Raw genomic sequence first — 21801 nt, forward strand, 5'->3', positions numbered from 1 at the left:
AGCAGTCTTAGGCCTGCTTCCTTCCCCACACCCAGTTCTTCCCCAGCGCTTCTCCCTCATGGATAAAGCTGGTACAGATTGGATCAGCATTTTCATTAATCTTCTTTCCCAAGTATGGAAAACCCTCTCCTCCTTTCCAGAAGTTGTTTGGAATAGAAAGGGTGCTAACTAAAGTGTTGGAACCCTGGTGTCAGGAGAAATGTGGTTCTGACGACCACAGGGAGGAACTCTTCAAAGGTCTAGGAGCCACTGGGACTGTGCTATGCACAGCCTGCAGCCTAGCAGTCTGGCAGGGTGGGGCGGGCAGCAAGAGGATTAGGCTGGAAGTGGTGACACTTGGTTCCTAGGCCCTGTGTGTTCGAGCATTGCCTTCTCTAAAAGGGCTTTAGTTCCTGTAAACCCGCAAGAACAGTTCAGTCTTGGGGTTCCACAAGATTGGGCTCAACTTTGAGCCCATATGTGACTTCCCCATGGGGAAGCTGTATCTTAACAGGAGACTCAGCTACTCATAGGCCAAGTAGATAAGTTGGCCTGGTGAAATGTGAGGAAGGGGATAGAGAAGCGTCCTAATTAGGTGTCAGGGAGGCGTTGGTTGGTGAGGGGATAACACCAGCAGGTTGAAGATGCCAGCATTAAGAACCACATGTCAGGGCTAAGAAGACAGCTCAGTGGGTAAGCACTCTTGATGCCATGCCTGAGTTCAAATCCCCAACCCCTTGGTGAGTCTTTAAAGAGGTTTTAATCTTTATTTTTGTGGAGTAAGACAGACCCACAGAGTAGCTCCCAGTTGCTCGCCTTCCTCAGCCATGGACCTGGGTCAAACTCAGACTGATGGGAACTGTCAGAGCTACTGCCATAGGAACAGAGAGACCAGGGGCTGCTGGGAGTACCATGGAGGACTAACGGTCCTGCTGGGAGTGTGCAGGTTTAGAGCTCAGCCATGTAGAGCACAGACTGCCCTCCCAGGACCACTGGGTATGTGAGGCCAGTCCCAGTGTGCACACCCTGGCACCACTGCTGAGCACTGAGTGAAGGCACTGCCCATGCTGTAACTGAATCCCTTGGGCAGACCACTATGTTCTGGATAAAACAGAGGATATTCAATACATGCCTTCTGACATCAAAGGGTTGCTCTGTGCAGATGCAGAGTCTCTATCCTTCCTGGGCATAGTCAGGACACTCCAGTGTGAGTTCCACCTTTTCTGTAAGTTACAAGCTCACCCCGATGGCCTTTTGTGAACCAAAGTGCTGGTGTTAGAGTAACCGTCAATGGCAACACCAGTTTCTTCCACTGTATGTGGGAGTGAATGGAGAACGTGTGGTTTCTGAAGACAGATGAAGACTTCTTCCCCAGACGGGCCCAGTGGGTACCAGCTTGTGGGGTCGTCTCAGAAACTTTATCCCTGGCACAAATAAGGAGGATCAGCTCCATGGTGATGGGTCAGGCAGCTTCAGGGGGCCACCAGCCTCAGGTTGACAGTGTCTGTGAAGACTCAGTGGGCTCTCACCTTTGGTCTAGTCTACCTCAGCATCTGAGGACGTTGGAGGGGAAGTAGAGACCAGTGCAAACCTGTGGCCTGAGCAGCATGAGCTATGGGTCCCTGGGCGTAATTGGGAAGTTATAGTGGGTCTGAGTGCAAAAGCAGTTGGGGCACAAACAAAGCTATTAGAAAATCAGCCTGGAGCTCAGAGAGATAGGAGAAGCAAAAAAGTGTGTGCAGTTGAGGTGAGAGAACATCAGCCCACAGACCTGGCTGCAGCACCTCAGCAGCCTCAGGGCGTGGGTGTGTGGAGCACACGAGGGCCTCTCCAGCAGACCTTAGTTTTCTGCAGACATCTTTCTCTTTACCGAGAGCTTCTTTTTGCCTTTCTGTCTATAAACATTTAAGTTGAGATGCTAAGCTATCATAAACTACATGTAAATCCTGTCTCCTCAGACTCCGGGGCTTAGGTCTAGTCACATTTTAATTCAAGGACTTTTCTCATTCGTTGTGACTAGAACCCACTACAGCTAAGTTAGCTTATTGCTCACTTCAAAAATGCTTTACCTTCATAGATTCCTATGCCCTGCATTTCTAGCTTATCCTAGAGATATGGCACTGCCACCTCCACCACCACTGCGTCACCATCTCCTGACTGTAGTCATGTCTCCCAGTAGTCTCTTCCTGTGTCCTACCCTCATCTGGTTTAACCAGGAAGGCTGCATGGGACTGACCCGGGCCCTCCACACATATGTTAGTTTTTTTGGTTGGTGTTCACGTGAGACTCCTGATAGCAGGAGCAGGCGCTACCTCTGCCTCTGTTGCCTGCTTTGGGGACCCGTTCCTCCTACTGGGCTGCTTGGTCCAGCCTCAGTAGGAAAGGATGGGCCTAGTCTTGCTGCAGCTTAATATGCCAGGGCTGGTTGGTATCCATGGGAGGCCTCCCCTTTTCTGAAGAAAAGTGAATGGATGAGGGGAGATGAGGTAAGGACTGGGAGGAGAAGAGGGAGGGAAAGGTGTGGTCAGGATGTATAATCAATTTTAATTAACTAATTAACTGATTAATTAATTAAAAAGAATGCTTCAGCTTATCAATTCTATCCACCAGTCCATTGGGTGGGATCAAAAGAGGCAGTTTCAGACTCAGCAGGGTCAGAGGCCTAATCTTAACTATTCCAGGGTATGGAATTCACATCAGAAAGCCTTGGACTAGTAGTGATTGGTGCCCAGCAGTGAGCAAGCAGACTAAGGCAGGTGCCTGGCTTTGGGGACACCCCTCATCAGCCTGCTGCCTCCACACTCCCCCCCTCCTCTGCACCTGTGCTGCCAGGTGTGCAGCCCTGTTCTAACCAGCTGTTTCCTGGAGTCGCCTTAGGCGTTAGTGTGCGGATCTGCTGCCCAGTCAGTTTCCTGCCTCTGGAGACATAATTGTCACTTCTCCCTCTCTACAGGAGCTGGTGGTGGCTCTGAGTCACCTTGTAGTCCAATATGAGAGCAATTTCTGCACTGTGGCCCTGCAGTTCATGGAAGAGGAAAAGAACTACCCCTTGCCTTCTCCAGCAGCCACAGGTACTGCAGCTTCTGGGAGCCTGGGCCCCCTTCCCGGCCTTCACCAGAATGATTAGTGGCCTGAGTTCAGCCAGGTCTGAGCATGGCCTTCTGATGCAGTGTGGGTGGCCCCTGGCTCTTGTTGTCTCACACCTTTAGAAGGGAAAGGGCCGTGCTGACCCTCTTACTCCTTCCCTTCCTTCTTACCCTTCTTGGAATTCAAATTTGGGGACATCTTGAAAGACGGCAAACTTGTAGTGGGGCGTACTGAAACGAACATTAGCTGTCTTCCTGCGATGAGTAAGTGAATCACATGGCTGTCGGCCTTGTGTTTCCATGAGTCAGGGTAGGAAGCGTTGCTTCTCACATTTGTCCTTTTCGCTGGAGAGTACAGTCATCTGTGTTCCTAATTCCTCACCCCTCCCTCCAGACCACAGAGACAGCCGTAAGGCGGAGGTGCGGCTGCCCAAAGGCTGGGGCCAGCCTGCCAGGCCCAGGGTGCTGAGCACCACTCTGTCTCTGGCCGAGTCCCCTAACACCAGAACAGCCTCAGAGCTACTCTTGCCTTCCGGGCCATGCTCTCCTGGGATTTAGTACTCACATGTCTACAACTGAGGCCTGCACTCACACAGGTGAAGGACAGGGAGGCCCTTCTACATTCATTCTTGTTTCAGTAATACCAACTGTCCCTGTTCCCATGTCTGCAGACTCCAGGCATTCACCCTGCTCCTATCCTGACAGCCATTGCTAACTCTTTCCTCTCCCCTTCTTTCCTAGAGGGAGGGAGCTTGACTCCAGTTCGAGACAGCCCGTGCACCCCCAGACTCCGGTCAGTGAGCTCCTATGGGAACATCCGAGCCGTCACCACAGCTAGGAACCTGAACAAATCTTTGCAGAACCTGAGCTTGACGGAAGAATGTAAGACTCCAGAAACCAGTATTGGGATGGGAAGGGTCAGTGTGCTCTTCACAAGACATTTATCAAAAATGCTACTGTGCCCCTTGACCCTGCCCTCCAGAATATGGGCCCTGATGTCTTATGTGTCAGAGTGACAAGTGGCCAACTGTCTTGAGTCAGAATCTTCCTTTCAGACATGGGCTTAGCAAAGACCTGGTTTAACACCCGATCAGTCAGGCCAGGGTGTGACTTTTGAGGATCTCAGTTCCAAGGAGAGGGTCCACCAGTTTATGCACACGCATGTCTATTAATGTGCTTACGTGTGTGTAAATGTGCCCACTATGAAGAAAGCTCACATCTCAGACAGACCCTGACCTCCTTCCTGTCATATTCTGGCCAGCGGGCAGCTCAGTGGCCTTCTCTCCCGGGAACCTCAGTACAAGTAGTAGTGCCAGCAGCACCTTGGGAAGCCCTGAGAACGAGGAGTATATCCTGTCCTTCGAGACCATCGACAAGATGCGGCGTGTGAGCTCCTATTCAGCGCTCAACTCCCTCATAGGTGAGTCCTTGCCTCCTCCTCTTTCTGCCGCCTGCATGTCTTCCCTTGCCCAGGGTTTGCTCTGCCCAGAACAGCACACGCCTTTATTTGGTCAGAAATACGAGCCAAACCTTTTCTACTGGATGCAAAAGAATAGAGATTAACTGACGCTCGAAGAAGTGAGGAGAGCATTTCGCATTGGGACAGTCTATTACAAGCTAGTATAGGGCTATGTGAGCCTGCTGGCTCTGTCAGGCAGGAATGCTGCCAGATGAGTCCATCTGTCTTTCTTTGCATCCTGTGCGCTAGACCCTGGCAGTGTGGAGCGGTGGCTGTCAGCTAAGACATCCTGCTTACTTCAACCAGGATGAAGTGGGGTGCTCTGGTTTCTGGTAGAGAGAAGCCAAGGATGATGTTCACTGTCCCCAGTGCCCAGGAGAGCCCTACAGTAAGCAGTGGGAGGTCAAGAGCTAGGGCAGAGAGTGTCAATACTCCTGAAAGGTCCTCAGTGCTCACCTGCTAAACCTCTACCCAGACCAGCAGCTTGACCCTTCACTGCCTAGGAACTGGAGTTTAGTGGCCAGCATTCTCTGTGATTCAGCCATGAGTTGTAACCTCTGGACTTTGCTAACATCACACAGGAAATGAGAATTAGCTGCGTTCTCTTGCTGTGCACCTGTGCTCATTCTCAGACCATGAATTAAATGTAAGCCCTAAGTCCGCCACACCTCATGTGGTTCATCTTGGTGAGACTGTGAGGCATGCGTAGTGCAGCTTAGGGCTATGAGGAGCCAGGGCCTGTCACAGGGCAGCTCAGCCTTGTCTGACAAGTGAATCCCAGCGCTGGCCTCAGTTTCGATCTTGGAGATGGCAGGGCTAAGGAGTCATGTTTAGTTGAGGGCACAGCAGATGGCTCACAGCAGCTTCTATAGACGGAGCCCAGATGTGTCTGCTTCATCCTCCCCTGCCCACCCTTTCAAACATTGGGGTGAGTGTGTGTGTGTGTGTGTGTGTGTGTGTGTGTGTGTGTGTGTGTGTGTGAGTGTGTGTGTGATTTTATCTGTGTATCATTCACATCTTAGAACTTTGGATGGGATTGCAGCTAGAGATTGATCTGTGATTCAGAGCACTGGCTGCTCTTGCAGAGGACTCAGCTTAGTTGCCATTACCCATGTGGTAGCTCCTAACTGTCTGTAACTCCACTTATGGGGAGCTGATACCCTCTTCTGACCATGGACATACGTGATACACAGATACATGCAAGCATGACACCTATTCACACAAAAGAAAAACCAAAATCTGAGGGAGAAAGTTGCAAAGTGAGAAGATGTTGGAAAGGAGACAAAAACAGCATCCTTTGTCCCTGCCAGCTTTCTCCCTGTTCAGTGTGGTGGTTCCCACATCCACATGGAGACCTCAGAGCTTACGTAGTGTTAAGACTCATAACTTGCAGAACCCATTACTGACAACACTCGCCTATTTAAAGCCAATTTCTTCTTACATTTCAACCAAAGAATAGCATTCTCTTTAGCCCCTTTCTCTGCATATTGCAGAAGAGGTTTTAAAACCATGGCAACCTGGAGCAGACGCTTACACCTGTTCACACAAAAGCAGCTCCCTTTCAGATGCCCTGTCCTGCACCCCTCCCTGCCCTGCTTTCTCAGAGTGCTCCCTGAGGTGACCTGCTCTCTGGCCATCTGGCCATCTGGCCATCTGGCACAGCAGGGCCTGGCCCAGTGGAAGCTCAGATCTGCACTCAGTGCGTAAGTGGATCTCTACATCACTGCTCTTCCTGTTCTCAGTCAGCTGTGCCTGACGACCGCATGGATCCCCTAATCGCCTTCCCTTCCTTCCTTCCTTCCTTCCTTCCTTCCTTCCTTCCTTCCTCCCTCCCTCCCTCCCTTCCTTCCTTCCTTCCCTTTCCTGACCTCTTTCCCTATGGCACATCGTGCCTTTGATCTAACTGCACCACATACCTGTCTGTGACCAAGGGAGGTTCTTGCATGCCTGCTGAGGCTGCACTTGGCGAGTCTAGCCTAAAGGGGGCCCACGCCTTCCTTCAGTGAGGATCTTCATTGTGCTCCCTGGGCACTGTCTAGCCCCTGTGAGACTTGATGCAACCTCTGCAGGGCTCAGAGCAAGGCAGTCTTGCCAGGGCAGGGTCCTCCTCGACAGCGTCTCTGTTGTTTCCCTGCTCTATTTGACCCAGCTGTACCAAGACTCATGGCTGTCGTTTTTATTATCAAATTTCTCAAGAGTGTCTTTTAATTATTCTTATTGGATCTGTGTTTGATGTCTATATGCCATTGCACACATGTGGAAGTAAGAGGACAACTGTCTATCGTCAGTTCTTTCCTTCTACCTTTACATGGATTCTGGGGGTTGAACTCAACTAACAGGTTTATACCAGAAGTATATGCTACTGCCTGAGCCATCTCGCTGGTCCTAGAGTTGTTCCCTGCTGCTGTATATATATATATGGTGAGTTGTCTTGCCTATCCTAGCCTCGAACCTCCCTCCTTGTACTCCTGAGGTGCCCCATGACCATAGGGCAGCCCAGAGTGTAGAGAAGCTGGAGGGGAGGGTATGATGACCCATGCCAGGCTGTCCGTGCACAGCAGATCAGCACTCTCCTGACCCCTTGGCTGACCCCTTGGCTGACCCCTTGGCTGCAGTGCTACTCTGCACCCTCTACCTTCCTGCCTTGCCTGTGCCTTCACCAGAGACTTGTACCAAAAGAATTTCTGTCAGGAAACTTGAGAGAGAAGGTTATAGTCTCACTTCAAAGGCACTGGAAGCCTCAGAGGACAGGGACAGGGTTTTTACAACTCTGCTGAGCAGTGACATTTTGTAATATGTTGAAAATGCATCACCATGGTAACAAATCCAAGGTAGACCTGATGCTGAAGGAGTGAAAGGGAAGAATGAGAACCACAGAGCTTCCCTCACCCTCAGCCTCAGTGCTGACCCAGAGCCCTGCTCTTATGTGGGCTCCAATGGGAGCCAGCAACCCTGGAGCCTGGGAGACTGTAGTGGGTCAGGGCTAAAACCCCAAGCTTCCACCTCACTGACAGGGGCAGTGTGACTCTAGGGAGAAGACATGAGCCAAGAGCCCCTCAGGCCCCTGTGGGGACTGGTCAGCAGCATTAAGGTGACAGACAACCATTAGCCACCTCTGTTCTTCCCTATTTCCTCTGGTCAAGGAGTCAGGAAGCATAGCAAACAGGCCTTGCCGTCCCTGCCCATAGCAGGGATCTGGTGAGGCACCGAGTGCACCAAGAGGTACTAAGTGCTGGGAATGCGGCTCAGTGTAGAGTGCTCACCTAGTACACACAGTCCCTGCCTTGATCCTCAGCATCACAGAGTAAGGTGACCAAAGCTTAGTGGGTCACACAAGGATGCTGAGGGCCAACTACAAATACCATGCACATGCTCCAGCATCACTGGAGGAAGCAGTTACAGCCACACAGATAGAAGGCCAAAGCAGTGGACCAGTCTAACACCCACAAAGTCTCGATCAGGCCAACAGTGTAGACTCAGAAGGGAAAGTGTCACTGGATGTACTCTGACGCACCAGGACAGGGGCACAAGAAAGGACAAATGCAGAGCACACATACACACACCACCACCCACCCACCATCACCAGCCACCACTGCCACTGCCACCACCACCCACCATCACCACTCCCCAAGCCTCGGGACCTGTGTTTCTAAAGACTGGCAGAAGTCTGGGCCATTTCTAGATCATCAGAAGACCTGACCCCACTCTGCCAGTTCTTGGAGCCCCAGATGAGGACTTGCAGCCTCGTGTCCATACAGGCCCTTTCACAACGGGGCTCTAAGGTTCAGAAACAGCTGCAGAGCTCCGAGAGACTGCACTTCACCAGGTGCTATTCAGAAAGCTGTGGCCACTGCTCTGAAAATCAATCCTAGAGCATCATGGTCTTTTATTACTTCTAGTCTAGACATGAAAATAGTTCCTCGGCCCTTCTAGGACTTAGCAAGTAACAAGTTGCAGGCCAAGCCCAGTTCCCAGTTTCCTTACCTGAGTCCCCATGGTTTCTGATCCATGTGTGAGGATGGCAAGTTATATTTTGGAGATGTTAAGACAGGCATTTCATTTGGCAAGGAACCAGGGAGAATCACCCCTGGCAAACCAAGGCCAACGTAATTTGTGCTCACAGCTTTGCTCTATGTTAGAAAAAATTGTGCCCCCCCATCACAGTCAGATGGTGATAAAGCTTAGAGATTGTGCTCTCTGCTGTGCATATCATATAAAACTCAAGGTCTGTAAAGTCAACCCAGTAATTGAAACACTTGCTGTAAACCAAACAGCAGTATTTACAAGTGTCTCCCTTACAAGTGTCTGTCCTTTGTAGGCCTTTCTGGCAGTGTTTTGTGGGGTTCCTGATTCTAAACAACTCCCAGGAGGATTCTGTATCTGTCACCCCAGCCTATGAGGCCAAAAGGGTCTGGGACCCCGCCTCAGACTACCTACTCTGTTCAGTTAAGAGCTCCAGCTGTGTCTGCATGTTTGGTCATTAAACTGACAGCAGGGCTAAGTAGAGCCCTCATTAGTCATGCACCAGCCCCTTCTCTCCATCTGCCACGGTTACTTTCTCCCATCCCCTTCCCTAGTCTGTGACGGATCCAACTTCTGAGTCACACAGTTCACCGTAAGCATCATGATCCCTTACAGTTCAGAGTCACGTTGCAACTGATCTCTGCAGGAAGCTGCTTCCGCTGTGCGTCACTCCCCTGGAGGACGCCTGAAAGCACCAGTGGTGGCTGTGTGAGCGCTTGCTGTCACTTGGAGAAGGGCTGCCAGCTCCATCTGAGGGGCCAGTTCCCTGTCTCTCAGGTGAAACTGAATGCAGAACGTGACATCGTTTCCTTCTTGAATGTGTTGTTGGAGACCTGTCTCTAGAGGACAGTCAAAACCTCCTCCTCCTCCTCCTCTCCCTCCTCCTCTCCTCAGAAAGACACAGGGATACAGCTGCTGCTTGGCAACTCCATATCTCAGAGCTGGAAATTAGATCTGAAGACATTTGCCCAGAGAGATTCTGAGTGGATTGTACTAGTTTTCTTAGACTTCAGTTGTAACTCTAGCCCGGTGTTTAGAACTGTAGAATTTAATGTAGAATGAAATGTTGGTCCTTTGTTTCTGAACTGCAGCCACATGAGAGCATGGAGTAAGTTGGCTGCTTTCTTTGGATTTTCTCTGCCACTGGTCAACCCAAGCTACAGTGAGCGGTTTGTATGTTGTTTCATTCCTCTATCAGATCCAGGTTTACACCAGGCCCAGGTCTCCTGGCACATGTGCCTTCCTGGCTCCTGGACTCTCTGAAGGCTTAGGAACTGCTGACTCCATACCTGTACTCCATACCTACGGTACAGCTACAAGACAGTGTGTCCCTGCAGCCCTGAGTTATCACCTTATGGCTCAGTGGTTAGGAGCTCCCAGTGCTCTTGCAGAAGATGTGACTTCAGTTCTCAGCACCCGCTCAACAGGACAAGCACATGTAACTCCAAATCCAGGGATCTGATGTCTCTTGATTTCTCGGGTTCTTACATGCACATGGTGTACATACCTACCCTCAGAAACACATATACATACCATTTTTTTAAAATTTAAACAATTGTTTTTAAAATCCTGTCTTAAGACTTAGCCCCTCAATGGTAGGCAGGACGCTCTAGGCAGCTCTCTTGGCCTCTGCAACCTCCTGGTGAGTGGGTACACATGGCTGCCGTGGCTCAGGCTTCACCCTTCATGGCAGGATTAATGGAAGAGAAGGTGAACTCACCTCCTGTCCATAGATGAGCACGCAGGTCAGCAGTCATTAGAGTGGGCAAGAAGAGCTTAACAAGTCACAGACACAAAGTACATGTAGAGAGTGCTGTGGACAGAGCCATGCACCCCACATAAACTGTACAGCTGGCCATCGTGCCGTCTAGAAACCTAGAAAAGACGAGGAAATAAACATGGAAACTGAGCGGTATTCTCCAGACAACAAAGTAATTCAAGTGCAGACCAGTTTTTAGCCATTTTCTTTTAGAAAGGCCTCAAATGATGCAGCCTGCCAGGCATGGTGCTTTACACCTTTAATCCCAGCACATGGATGACAGAGGCAGGTGGATTTCTGTAAGTTCAAAGCCAGCCTGATCTATATAGTGAGTCCCAGGCTGGCCTTGATATACAATGAGCGCAATGAGACCTGTTTCAAAAAAGGGGAAGGGGGGTGAGACCTGTGTGATGAAGCTTGTTTACTACTAGAATTCTTTTTAATTTATCAGGGGTGTGTGTGTGTGTATGTGTGTGTGTGTGTGTGTGTGTGTGTGTGTGTGTGTGTGTGTGTGTGTGTGTTTATATACACATGTCAGTGAGAGAGTGTGTGCGTGTATGTGTGAATATTGGTGTGCTGTGCATGTGCTGGTAAGAGGGAGTCAGTTCTCCCTTTCACAGTATAGGTTCTGGGAATTGAGCTCAGATCATCAGGCTCAATGGCAGGAGTCTTTACTTGCTGAGCCATCACACCGAGTAGCAAACTGGGAAGCTTCTTGTAACCCCAGCTCTCTGAAGTTCTCCTTCCCGACAACGTGGGGTGTTCAGAAAATAAACTCTCAGAAGCCACCATCACATACACAGGAAGCTACTTGCTACTAAATGTCTCCCGCTTCTCTCTTCCAGGAGTCTCCTTTAATAGTGTCTACACTCAGATTTGGAGAGTCTTACTGCATTTGGCCGCTGATCCCTACCCAGATGTTTCTGACTTAGCCATGAAAGTCCTCAACAGCATTGCTTACAAGGTATGTGTATGAGAGGTTGTCACGGAAGCGTTCAGTTCTGCTTCTGTCTGAATACTCAAACAAGGAGCTCCAGAGACACCCAGGCCTACACAGTAGCTCAAGACAGGACAGAACCAAAGCAAACGCTTGGCTTTAGAGCTTCCTCGTACGTCTGAATGTGCATTGTAGCTTCTGAAGCAAAGGCTGCCATCACCTTTCATGACCTTCCTGTCTGTATGGACTGTAGTGATTTCCCCTCCTCCGTTTCTTTTTCTTTTTCTTTTTTTTTTCTCCAGAGCTGGGGACTGAACCCAGGGCCTTGTGCTTGCTAGGCAAGCGCTCTACCACTGAGTTAAATCTCCAACCCCCCCTCCTCCGTTTCTTAATCCTACACTGATGTTCTGGACTTTGTGCTCACTGGTTTCTCTGTTGTTTAGCTCCCAGTTGCCTTAGCTGTTCTTGTTCTTTTACATGCTTCTTCTGTTTTGAGCTATTTTTTATTATTATTATTCTAATTCTCATTTCTTAAGGTAGCAAGAAATAGTCTTCTCTGAGGATTAGTACCTCCTCCCATTCCTTTTTATGAGAATTTGGCATAATCCTAAAACTGAAAAGTGTCAGTCAGAAATTCAAGAGCCCTCCCCTGTGACCTGGAAGCTCCCTTCTCCCCTGTACTCTACTCTGCAAATCCCATCTCCTCTCTGTCCCATCACCCCCACCTTTTCCCACGGTCTTGATGTTCTCTGACCCTTAGAGCACTGGGCTCCTGCAGGTTTCCCCTCTGGTCTCTGCAGGTGGACACTGAGAGAAGCCACACACACCTGTTTTTGTTTTCCATCTCTGAGGGATCTGCCATCTACTGTACATGCAGTTTCTGAAAACATTTGTTTGGCGGTTTTCTATTTGTTTACTAAGTTAGTTCAGTTTTCATCAGTGGCACAAACTAGAAGTCATTCATATGAGTAAAATTTGTTAAAACGTCTTCATAAAGTTTTCAGTTTGCGAGGAGCATACAAGGAAAGGGTCGCTTAAGTGGAAAGGGAGCAGGCTCTGTGGCTTTCTCATTCTAACCCTTGTTTGTTCCTGTGAGGTGTGGAGCCCTGCTCTGCTGCTGTCTGGACAGAGCAGAGATCCTTGCAGCAGCCACAGCTCTTTACTGCAGATGTGTTCTGGGGGCCTGGTTCTGACTCCTTCAGCTCCTGGTAGTGCCCTGCGTGATAATAACAGCCTCCTGCTCCCAGCTCCAGACAGCTCGTCTTTCTGTTGCAGCAGCACTGTGAACACCAGAGTGATTCTGAACTTAGATTCAAGATGACCTCACACTTATGGGAATCCTGTGCGTGGACGTGTTGCTTGCTGTTTTTACTGCCCAGGATCTTCCAGCTGAATGCCAGAGTGTTGAGTGTGCCCAGCCTGGGGTAGCCCAGCTTGCTCCACCACCCTCTGTGGATACTCCACCCAGTCTGCTGTTACCAGGCACTGGCCCAGTGAAAATCTAAAGGTTTTATTGTTTAGTAGAAAATTAAAACACTTACTACAGTTTGAATGTGTTGCACATTATGGTTTGAGGCCAAAGGAAGGTAGGCAGAAGGAAAACAGGAGGCAAGGAGGGGAAGAAAGCTGGAGAGTCTGGCTGGAGGGGGCGATGCCCTCCTGGTTCTGAAAGAGCCACACCCCTCTGCTGCCAGTTACAGGCCGATCTGCTGCTTAGCACCACCCTGATGTGCTCCAGCATCTCCCGTCCAGCGTGGTTTCTGGTCGGACCTTTATTCCACGGTTACTTGAGGGGTGTGTGTGCGTGTGTGTGTGTGTGTGTGTGTGTGTGTGTGTGTGTGTGTGTATGTGTGTGTGTGTGTGTGTGTGTGTACATGTCTGTGTCCCCATGCCACAGCACTTGTGGAGGTCAGAGGACAAAGGACACTAAATTGCTTCTCCCTTTCCATCACGTGGGTCCCTCAAGCTTGGATCTTGAAAACGTTACTTCTAGTGTAATTGTCCTAAAAGTTCACGTGGACTTTAAGTCTCTTGTTTAAAGTCTGTAGGCAGTTCTGTTCCCGCAGCACAGTTCCTCACAAAGCCCTCTGATGGCTGATTCTTTGCTCTTGGAGGCACAAGGCTGTGCCGTGCTTAAGACAGGCTGCACAGCTTAGGACTTGCACTGAGGGCGTTCTCGCCTGGTTGGCTCAGCATCTGGAGTATATTGGTCATGGCGAGTCAGGGCTCAGCTCTCGGTATTTATCTTTCAGTGCATTGATGTATTTGCCCTTACAGACACTGTACCTGAATTATTTAACACTGTAATGCTAGTGCCTGATACTGAATTCATGACTATAAGTTCAGAGCTGCAGACACAGCCTTAGGTGTTAAACAGTATATTTTTAAGAGCTTCAAGTGCACAGAACAGTAGGGGTGCAGTTTTGACCCCCTAGGTCTGGACTTTGAGGTTGCATCTCATGAATGCAGCTCTGAGCTGGGGGCGCCATACTCTACATTGTAAAGTAATGCACCTCCTAACTACCTGCCATGGTAGCAAGCTCCAGCCACCTGAAAAGCAGCCAGCCCTCTTGGGGCAGCACTGCATGAGGAAGCCTGAACCCCAGCAAAGGAGCATTGGGCTGCTATGTCTGTTCTGCTACAGCGACAAATCCCAGTGTGCACTTGCCAACAGCTGGAGGCATGCCACAGCCAGGGTTTCAGCATGGCTGCCCTTGGAGAGAGGCGTGCGCCTGTGTGTGTGTGTGTGTGTGTGTGTGTGTGTGTGTGTGTGTGTGTGTTTAGAATAAGCACTACTGACAAATTCAGGAACATAAACATTATGGAAATTTTTTTGTGTATGTCATCATTTTAATTTTAAAAGATGCCTTATTTTCTCCTCTTGGAACTAAAGAGATTATATTTCACTTTATAAAGAAATGAACCTATTTTGCATTATTTAACTCTGAAATCAAATTTTTGTTCATCAGAGTAAAAATGGCCTTATTACTATGGAATGCCCCCTAGAATTCTGCATCCAAATGTGGAAGTTGCTACTAGCCATTCTGGAAGAACCCACACTACCTGACAGTGACAGCCTGATTTCATGTTCATACTTCTCCTTCTGAAAGTGGAGAGAACAGCTTCATGGAGCCTTCTGTAGTGCCATCAGCTCTGTCCTCTGCATGAGGATGGAGGAGACAGAGGGACATCTCTCAGCATGGAGAGACGTAAATGCAGTAAACTCACCAAAGTGCAGTAACAGCCTCTGGATTTCACAGGAGCCACACCTTCCCAACAGGACATGTGCAAACCAGGCTCTCTGCAAATTAGACAGAGACCCTGTAATCCTTAGCCAGGGTGGAGGCTCACACAACCTAAGAAAATGAAGACTGCGATTTTCAGAGGCATATTCAAATGTTCCACGAAGAGAAGTCCCACTAGGTTGGGGATGCGGCTGTTGGTAGAGTGCTTACCTAGCATTCACAAAACCACAGGCCCATCCCCAAATTCACATAAAACTAGGACTGGTTGTGCAAACCTGTAATCCCAACACTCAGGGAATGGAAGATGGAGGGTCAGAGGTTTAAGGTCACCCTCAGCTAGCTGGTGAGTTCAAGGCCAGCCTAAGATGCAAAAAGATGAAAAAAATCAGTAATGGCTCAAATGAAACTGCCAACATTGTTCTGTTAGACATGGTATGACTTAGCCTCTCCAGGGTATAAGCAGGAGAACCAGGAGTGGGAGGCCAGCCTGAGGACTCCATAAACCCCGTCCACTCTTCTCACTGTCAGTGCGTGAGCACCACTTCCAAGATGCACCACCCTCACCAGGACTGTTCAGCCTTGCTCAGGAGAGCCAGTCCAGACCAGTGAGGCTGCGTGGGGACATTCACTGCCAAGTTTCTGAGGTCCCCTCCTATCTTTGACTTGTACAGAAGTCTGAATGTACTTCTGGCACATTCCTGTTGGAAAATTGTGAGAGCACTGAACCCCAAGCAAGAATGGTTTCCAGTGTGCCCCGGCTTTGAGCTCTCCTGTTTCCATCCTCAGCTTCAAGTTCAGCTTACTAAGAGTGTCTGACCTGGAATTCAGCCCAGCAAGTAACCTTTGTCTCTGAAGAGCTCCTTGGCTCTGTAACCTCACCTCTACCTCTCCTCTGCCTCGCTTCATCCTCTGGGCCTGTGGGAGTGGGTTCTCAGCCTTCCTGGATGATGTGTTTATGTCCTGGTGATTTTGTGCAGACCTCCATACCAGATGACAGTGACAGGGCAGTCAGTTGAGTGTCCTGTCTCACAGTGTGCCATCTTCCTTGGTCTGTGTCCCAAGCCCAAACTCTAGCAGATGAATGTATTCTGTTAAGGTTGCTGGGCAGTTACTCACTTCATGACAGAGTCCCTGATGGAAGGACTGTCCCCCTAAGACTCCTAGCCCTACATTCTTAGTCCTCCCAGCCACATCCATAGAGGATGCTCTGGTCACTCCTCACCTGGCCCCATACTTGCTATGGCCAGCACTGAGGAAGCATGAGCAAACTGTGATGATGTAACCAGAGTTTCACTTGAGCCTGCCGCCAGAAGTCACGGCACCCGGCCCTGGCAGGCCCATCTCTTACAGGATTCTGAACATGACAAAATGATTCTTGTTGCAGCAGTCATGGGTAGAGAACATTTGCATTGTCTGGCAATGCTAAGCTGGAAACCATGGGTCCTGTCTCCGTTTCTGTCTCCTGCAGCACCCAAAGGTTGTCTGGAAAAAAGAAGCTGTCTACATAAATACTTTGTGTCTGAATGCGACATTGTACAGATAGCATTCCAGGTAGTGACTGGGTGATTTAGAAATGTAAGAGGTCTCAGTAGTGACCCCCAGAGCAGAGCTCTTCCAGCTAAAGGTTCCACAGGGCTCACCTTCTCCCCAGAGCTCCTAAATGGCACATGGTCCTGCTGGTCCTGTGCTAATTAATGTAGGAGTCAACATCACCTGGCCTTTGTGAAGCTGTCCCAGCTCTCTGAAGAGCCAGCAGGTTCCAGTAACCACACAGTCTGTTACAGTTCTGAGGGAGAGGTCAGTAGCCACCTTGTCACAGGAGTGTTGTTGACAGACACACAGTTAGCACTCCTGCTAACACTAACCAAAGCACTGGCCTGAATGCTGCACCTTAGACTGATGGGAAACTCCTACATGAGCGTTCAGACCCTCCTACATGAGCTTCCAGACCCTGCAAATGTTTGTGAAAGATGTGCCTAGAATGTGCTGGGATCTTCCTTCCCAGGGGGCTCCATTTAAAGAACTGATAAAACCTGTCTCTGAAACACAGAAATTAAAAACAGGCCAGGTCATGTCTTCCCCTAGAGTGTAAGTCCAGAGTGGCCACCTAGGACTCTGGGTGAAGCCAGCTGCCTGGTCAGCAGGCCAAACCTGACCTCCAACCTGCCTCACCCACTCTGCTAGTTTGTCCTTTTCCCTGGTCATCCCCTGCCCTGGAAATGAATATGTGCATCCTCCTAGTGTCTGAGCATGAGGGAAAGTGTGTGTGTGTGTGTGTGTGTGTGTGTGTGTGTGTGTGTGTGTGTGTGTATGAGTGTGTGTATGAGTGTGTTTGTGAGAGAGAATGTGTGTATGAGTGTGTGTGTGTGAGAGAGAGTATGAATGTGTGTATGAGTGTGTGTGTGTGTGTGAGTGAATGTGTGTGAATGTGTGTGTATGAGTGTGTGTGAGAGTGTGAATGTGTGTATGAGTGTGTGTGTGAGAGTATGTGAATGTGTGTGTATGAGTGTGTGTGTATGTGTGTGAGAGAGAGAGAGAATGTGAGAGAGTGTATGTGTGTGAGAGAGAGAGTGTGTGAGAGAGAGTGTGTGTGTGTGTGAGAGTGTGTGTGTATGAGTGTGTGTGAGAGTGTGTGAATGTGTGTGTATGAGTGTGTGTGTGTGAGTGTGTGTGTGAGAGAGTGTGTGTATGAGTGTGTGTGTGTGAGAGTGTGTGAATATGCGTGTATGAGTGTGTGTGTATGAGTGTGCGTGTGAGAGAGAGTGTGTGTGAGAGTGTGTGTATGAGTGTGTGTGTGAGAGAGAATGTGTGTGAATGTGTGTGTATGAGTATGTGTGTGTGAGAGAGTATGTGTGTGTGAGAGAGTATGTGTGTGTGAATGTGTGTGTGAATGTGTGTGTGTGTATGAGTGAGTGAGTGTGTGTGTGTGTGTGTGTGTGTGTGTGTGTGTGTGTGTGACATGAGTAATACTCTTTATCTGGTTCTGGGGGCAGAGCCCAGGACCTGTCACATACTAATTCTATGCTCAGTCACCAAGCTACACACAGCCCAGTGATGAGGGCTTTAAGACAGTTATACTCCTCAGGAGTGGTTTGTCCTAGGGAAAGTGAGGCTCCCATACTCTACCTCTCCCGCCCCTGAAGACAGGACATTTGTGACCCAAGGTTCTGGGCTGTAGCGCCCCCTGACCCCTCAGTACACCTGCCTAAGCCACAGCTGCCTCCCCAGGGACAGAGCTAGTCTGGGCCCTGAAAGGGCCACTTCATGGCTCTCAGATGCGAGACAGGCAGAACTGAGGACTGACCCCAGGTGGCCTGGAAGCAGGGGAAGAGCCTTAAGCACCTCACATTTCAGCTGCTGGAGCTCCTGCAACGGTCACTCCCCAGCCTCATAGGCTGATCACAGCCTGAGCCTCATAGGCTGTGGGGAATGAAAGAGCAGCCCCGTGTCCTCTGTCACCTTTGGGTTGTGTCTCACTGAGGGCTTCTGACCTCCCTTGTCGTTCCTCCTTTGCTCTCGTAGGCCACAGTCAACGCCCGGCCCCAGCGAATCCTCGACACATCCTCTCTCACACAGTCGGCCCCAGCCAGCCCAACCAACAAGGGCATGCACATCCACCAGGTGGGGTAAGTGGCCTGCCAAGCCCCTCCTCCTCTGCTGTGGTATCCTGGATGCCACCTCCCTACCAGGACCTTGCTTTCCTCTCCTTCCCTTCTCTTAACACTTCCCTCTCTCCCTTTGTCCTTTCTCCCTAAATACATAAGCACATGCTGATATCTGTGCGCTTGGGCCCCCTTTCTAGACTTCTTCACTATCCCAAGAACACTTCATTTGCACACAACATACCAGGAAAAGTTGAATGGAGCCTGATTTCTGTGACCTTTGGGATTCCTTCAGAGGCCGTAGGCTCTCTGTGTAGGTGAGCAATAGGGTGGACTAGACAGTTCTGCTCAGGAAGTAGTGTGACGAGCCCTGAGTGTGCCGGGCACACCAGCTCTAGATTGTGTTATCTTGTCTTCACAAATACCGGCCAGGGCACATCCAGCAAGGACAGTCCTCACTCAGCCTTGGCAAGTGGACATTCCTCATTGTGACATCTCTGAGGGACAGGAACAGGAACCTCAGCACTGCATAGTAATCCTCAGTAAAACATGCTGTCTGCTCTTCTCTCAACTGCAGAGGCTCCCCGCCAGCATCTAGCACCAGCAGCTGCAGCCTGACCAATGATGTGGCCAAGCAGACGGTCAGCCGTGACCTGCCCTCCAGCCGCCCGGGTACTGCCGGCCCCACAGGGGCACAGTACACCCCTCACTCCCACCAGTTCCCTCGTACACGAAAGATGTTTGACAAAGGCCCTGATCAGGTACAAAGTCATGAGCCCCTCATGCCCTGTAAGATTCAGTGTCAGCACAGGGTGCTAAGGACTTTGCTTTCCTGATATCCAATGTGATACCTTAGTTTGGGATCATTCTGTCCCCACTACCCAGTGCCAGCTGTTGCTCTAAAGCCCCTTGGAGACACAATGGCACCCAGGTCCAGCACCCCTCATCTGCAGGTCTGATCTTCCTGCAGCACCTCCCCTAGGCTAGCTCATCCTGCCCACCTGAGCCCCAGTCGCAGCATGTGAACTTAACTTGCTTCTTCCCCTTCTTAGGTAAACAGCATTCTGTCTCCACTTGATACAGCTGCTACTCTTCAGGGTTCATTCTGAATAGCTTGTTTGGTTTTCCTGTGAGCATTCAATTACTCTATACAAGCGGGCACACTCTCTGCTTTTCACTAAGCTGTCAGAACAATTCAGGAGAGGAATATGCTGCTACCCAAGCTCTGAGAGGCACCGAGATAGGCCCGTCCTGTCAGCCAGTGCACAGGAGAGGGATGCTCAGGGTGTCTCAGCAGAGCTATCATGGCTCACCTTGTCATCTAGGAAGTGAAGAAGGAGCCACAACTTAGAGCAGTAGCTCGTGCCTGGAATCCCAGCACTCAGATTACAGGGCAGGAAGACCACTGGTGTTCTTTCTGTACTGCAAGTGAGACTGAATCCAAAGAAAAGTAGGCACAGCTCCCTTGTAGGCTAACCGTGGAGTAGAGTCACAGGGTTAGTGCCTAGCAGGCCCATGTGGCAGCCCCTGGTCTCCACGTCCCCACCCTACCCCTGCCCCTTGACAGCCAGTAAGTTCCGAGTACAGTCAGCATCCTGGTTGACCCCTGACATGGCTAGAAGCAAGTGCAGAAGACTGTACTCTAAGGGAACAGGGCATCAAGTGGAGGGGTCTGTGCAACCTTCCCTGCTTCTCAAATGGAGCAAAAGCCACTACTTCCAGGAGGGCAGTAAGCCCATCTCCCACCTTGCCCCTCGATAGCAGTCTGAGGCATTTCTTCAGCCCTGGACTAAGCACAGGGCACTGGCAGAGGGCACAGAAGGAGAAGACTGCTGACCCTGGTGGCCAGGCCTCCCTGCTCCTAGAGTGGAGAAGAGTAAAGGACAGTTTTCTTGGCACCTAATTTGAGCTCTGACTGACCTGCACTTGGTGTGCCTCTGCTGCTGTTTCTGTGGCCGTTAGAGGACAACTGTACTGGTGAGCAGATGTGGCACAGGCACGTGAGCCAAGCACATAGCCAGGCTGGCCGTGGAGAGCAGCAAGGCAAATGTGGACCTTGCTGTTGACATTTGTGCTGTTGGGGGTGAGAGCCAAGGCCCTCAGGAATGATAGGCGGGCCTCACCCACTGAACCACACCCGGCCCCTCGGCCGTGCTTCTCACGGTCACCACCCAGCCCTGCCCAGGTGCTTTCAGGCTGCAGTGAGAAGAGTGTTCACCTGTCACAGGGTCGTCACTGTCACCTTTGCCAAGTGTAAGAAGCAGAGGATGCCAGACTCACAGTCACGAGCACACAGTCCCCGCACTCGCACTCGGGAGCCTGAACCAGGAAGACCAGGACTCCAAGTCACACGGGGCTACATAGTGAGACCACTTCTCAAAAGAGTGAGCCTAACGTGTTTCTCCTGGTTCTGCTCTCTCTCAAACACCCTCAAGACCACAGACGATGCAGATGATGCTGCCGGACACAAGAGCTTCATTTGTGCCACTATGCAGACGGGGTTCTGTGACTGGAGTGCCCGCTACTTTGCCCAGCCGGTCATGAAGGTGAGTCTTGCATCCCCCCTCATTGCCACGTGTCCTTGCTGCTGCTGCTGCTTTCTTGTTCCTTGTTCCTCAGACTCCCTTGTGACAATGACCCCCTTCCTGTCCCTCTCTGGCTTGCTGAGCCCTGCTGGCCCAGCTGGAAACTCTGACCTGAGCCAGTGGGCCAGGGTTTATGGGGCTGGGCTGTGCTCAGTGACAGCCTCACCTTTGGCTTTTGTGGCTCCTGTCATACTTCACTTACTGTTGGAGGATGACACCAAACTGCTGTCATGGTGCAGGTGTCAAGACCTAAGGCAGAAAAGAGCCAAAGTGGCTGGCTTTGCTTTCCTCCCTGGAACCTGCCAGCTCTCCATGCCAGCTTGTCCTCACTGGCAGGGTCTAACTGTGTTAGAGTGAGAGTGAGCTCAGGCCTGCCCATGGGCCATGCCTGGTAACTGAGCACTCTAGTACAGTGGGATCTGCAAAGTTGTCTTCTGGTTCCTAGCTGTGAAGTACAAGGCATCTCAAGATGACTGATTCGTGCCTGAGCTAATGGCCGCAAACATGCAGCAAGTGCACTGATCAGCCTGCCTCTGTCTCTGTGACCGCTGCAGAAATTGGCTTAGGTTTGTCTGTAAGTCTGAAGCATGCTCTTCGACGTCTTCTCCTTCCTGCATATTGACGACTGAAGGTGAAAGCCACAGATCATTCTTCATTGTAAGTCTAGCTAGATGCCCCAGTGAGTTCTCTGACTTCACCACGGTGTCTGCTTCTCTCTTCCTGTGGTGGGACTCTGCCAGTAAAGCACAGAGCAACTGTTCTCAGCATCTTCAGCAGGGCTAGAGTTCTGAGTTCTTAAGGGCTATGGTAATGGAGGTGGGGTAAATGTTCCCTCCCATTTATACAAGGACTGGAGAGATGGCTCAGCTGTTAAGACAGGGCTGCTCTCCCAGAGGCCCCGAGTTTGCTTCTCAGCCTGTAAGCGCTGGCTTGCAACCATTTGTAACTTCAGTTCTCAGAATCTAGTGCCCTCTTCTGGCCTCCGTGGGCACCAGGCACAGGTGTGGTGCTCAGACTTACTTGCAAGCAAAATACCTTCACCAGAAAAAGGGTCTTAAATATTTATATTTAAATAAGATTAAAGTATAAAATGGCTAGACTTTTTACATCTTGGGCTAGCATTCCC

The 21801-nt window shown here is 50.3% G+C and overlaps 1 protein-coding gene and 1 long non-coding RNA gene across 4 annotated transcripts in view; one reads left to right on the top strand and one right to left on the bottom strand.

The window, feature by feature from the left end:
* Rptor (regulatory associated protein of MTOR, complex 1) overlaps positions 1 to 21801 on the top strand; it is a 298642-nt gene that overhangs the window by 254212 nt on the left and 22629 nt on the right. For all 3 annotated transcript variants that reach the window (NM_001134499.2, XM_087571026.1, XM_087571028.1), the window contains 7 exon segments: positions 2933 to 3050; positions 3807 to 3947; positions 4327 to 4485; positions 11152 to 11270; positions 18011 to 18114; positions 18668 to 18851; positions 20526 to 20636. In NM_001134499.2, coding sequence (NP_001127971.2) covers positions 2933 to 3050; positions 3807 to 3947; positions 4327 to 4485; positions 11152 to 11270; positions 18011 to 18114; positions 18668 to 18851; positions 20526 to 20636 — 936 coding nt within the window.
* LOC148003211 (uncharacterized) overlaps positions 1 to 21801 on the bottom strand; it is a 56500-nt gene that overhangs the window by 26111 nt on the left and 8588 nt on the right. The window contains exons 2-3 of the long non-coding RNA XR_015632335.1: positions 14472 to 14544; positions 10268 to 10422 (exon numbers count right to left, since the gene is read on the bottom strand). This is a non-coding gene — a long non-coding RNA (uncharacterized LOC148003211). The remainder of the gene's footprint in view (positions 1 to 10267; positions 10423 to 14471; positions 14545 to 21801) is intronic.

Source organism: Rattus norvegicus, chromosome 10, assembly GCF_021556685.1.
Source record: "Rattus norvegicus strain SHRSP/BbbUtx chromosome 10, alternate assembly SHRSP_T2T, whole genome shotgun sequence".
NCBI lineage: Eukaryota > Metazoa > Chordata > Mammalia > Rodentia > Muridae > Rattus > Rattus norvegicus.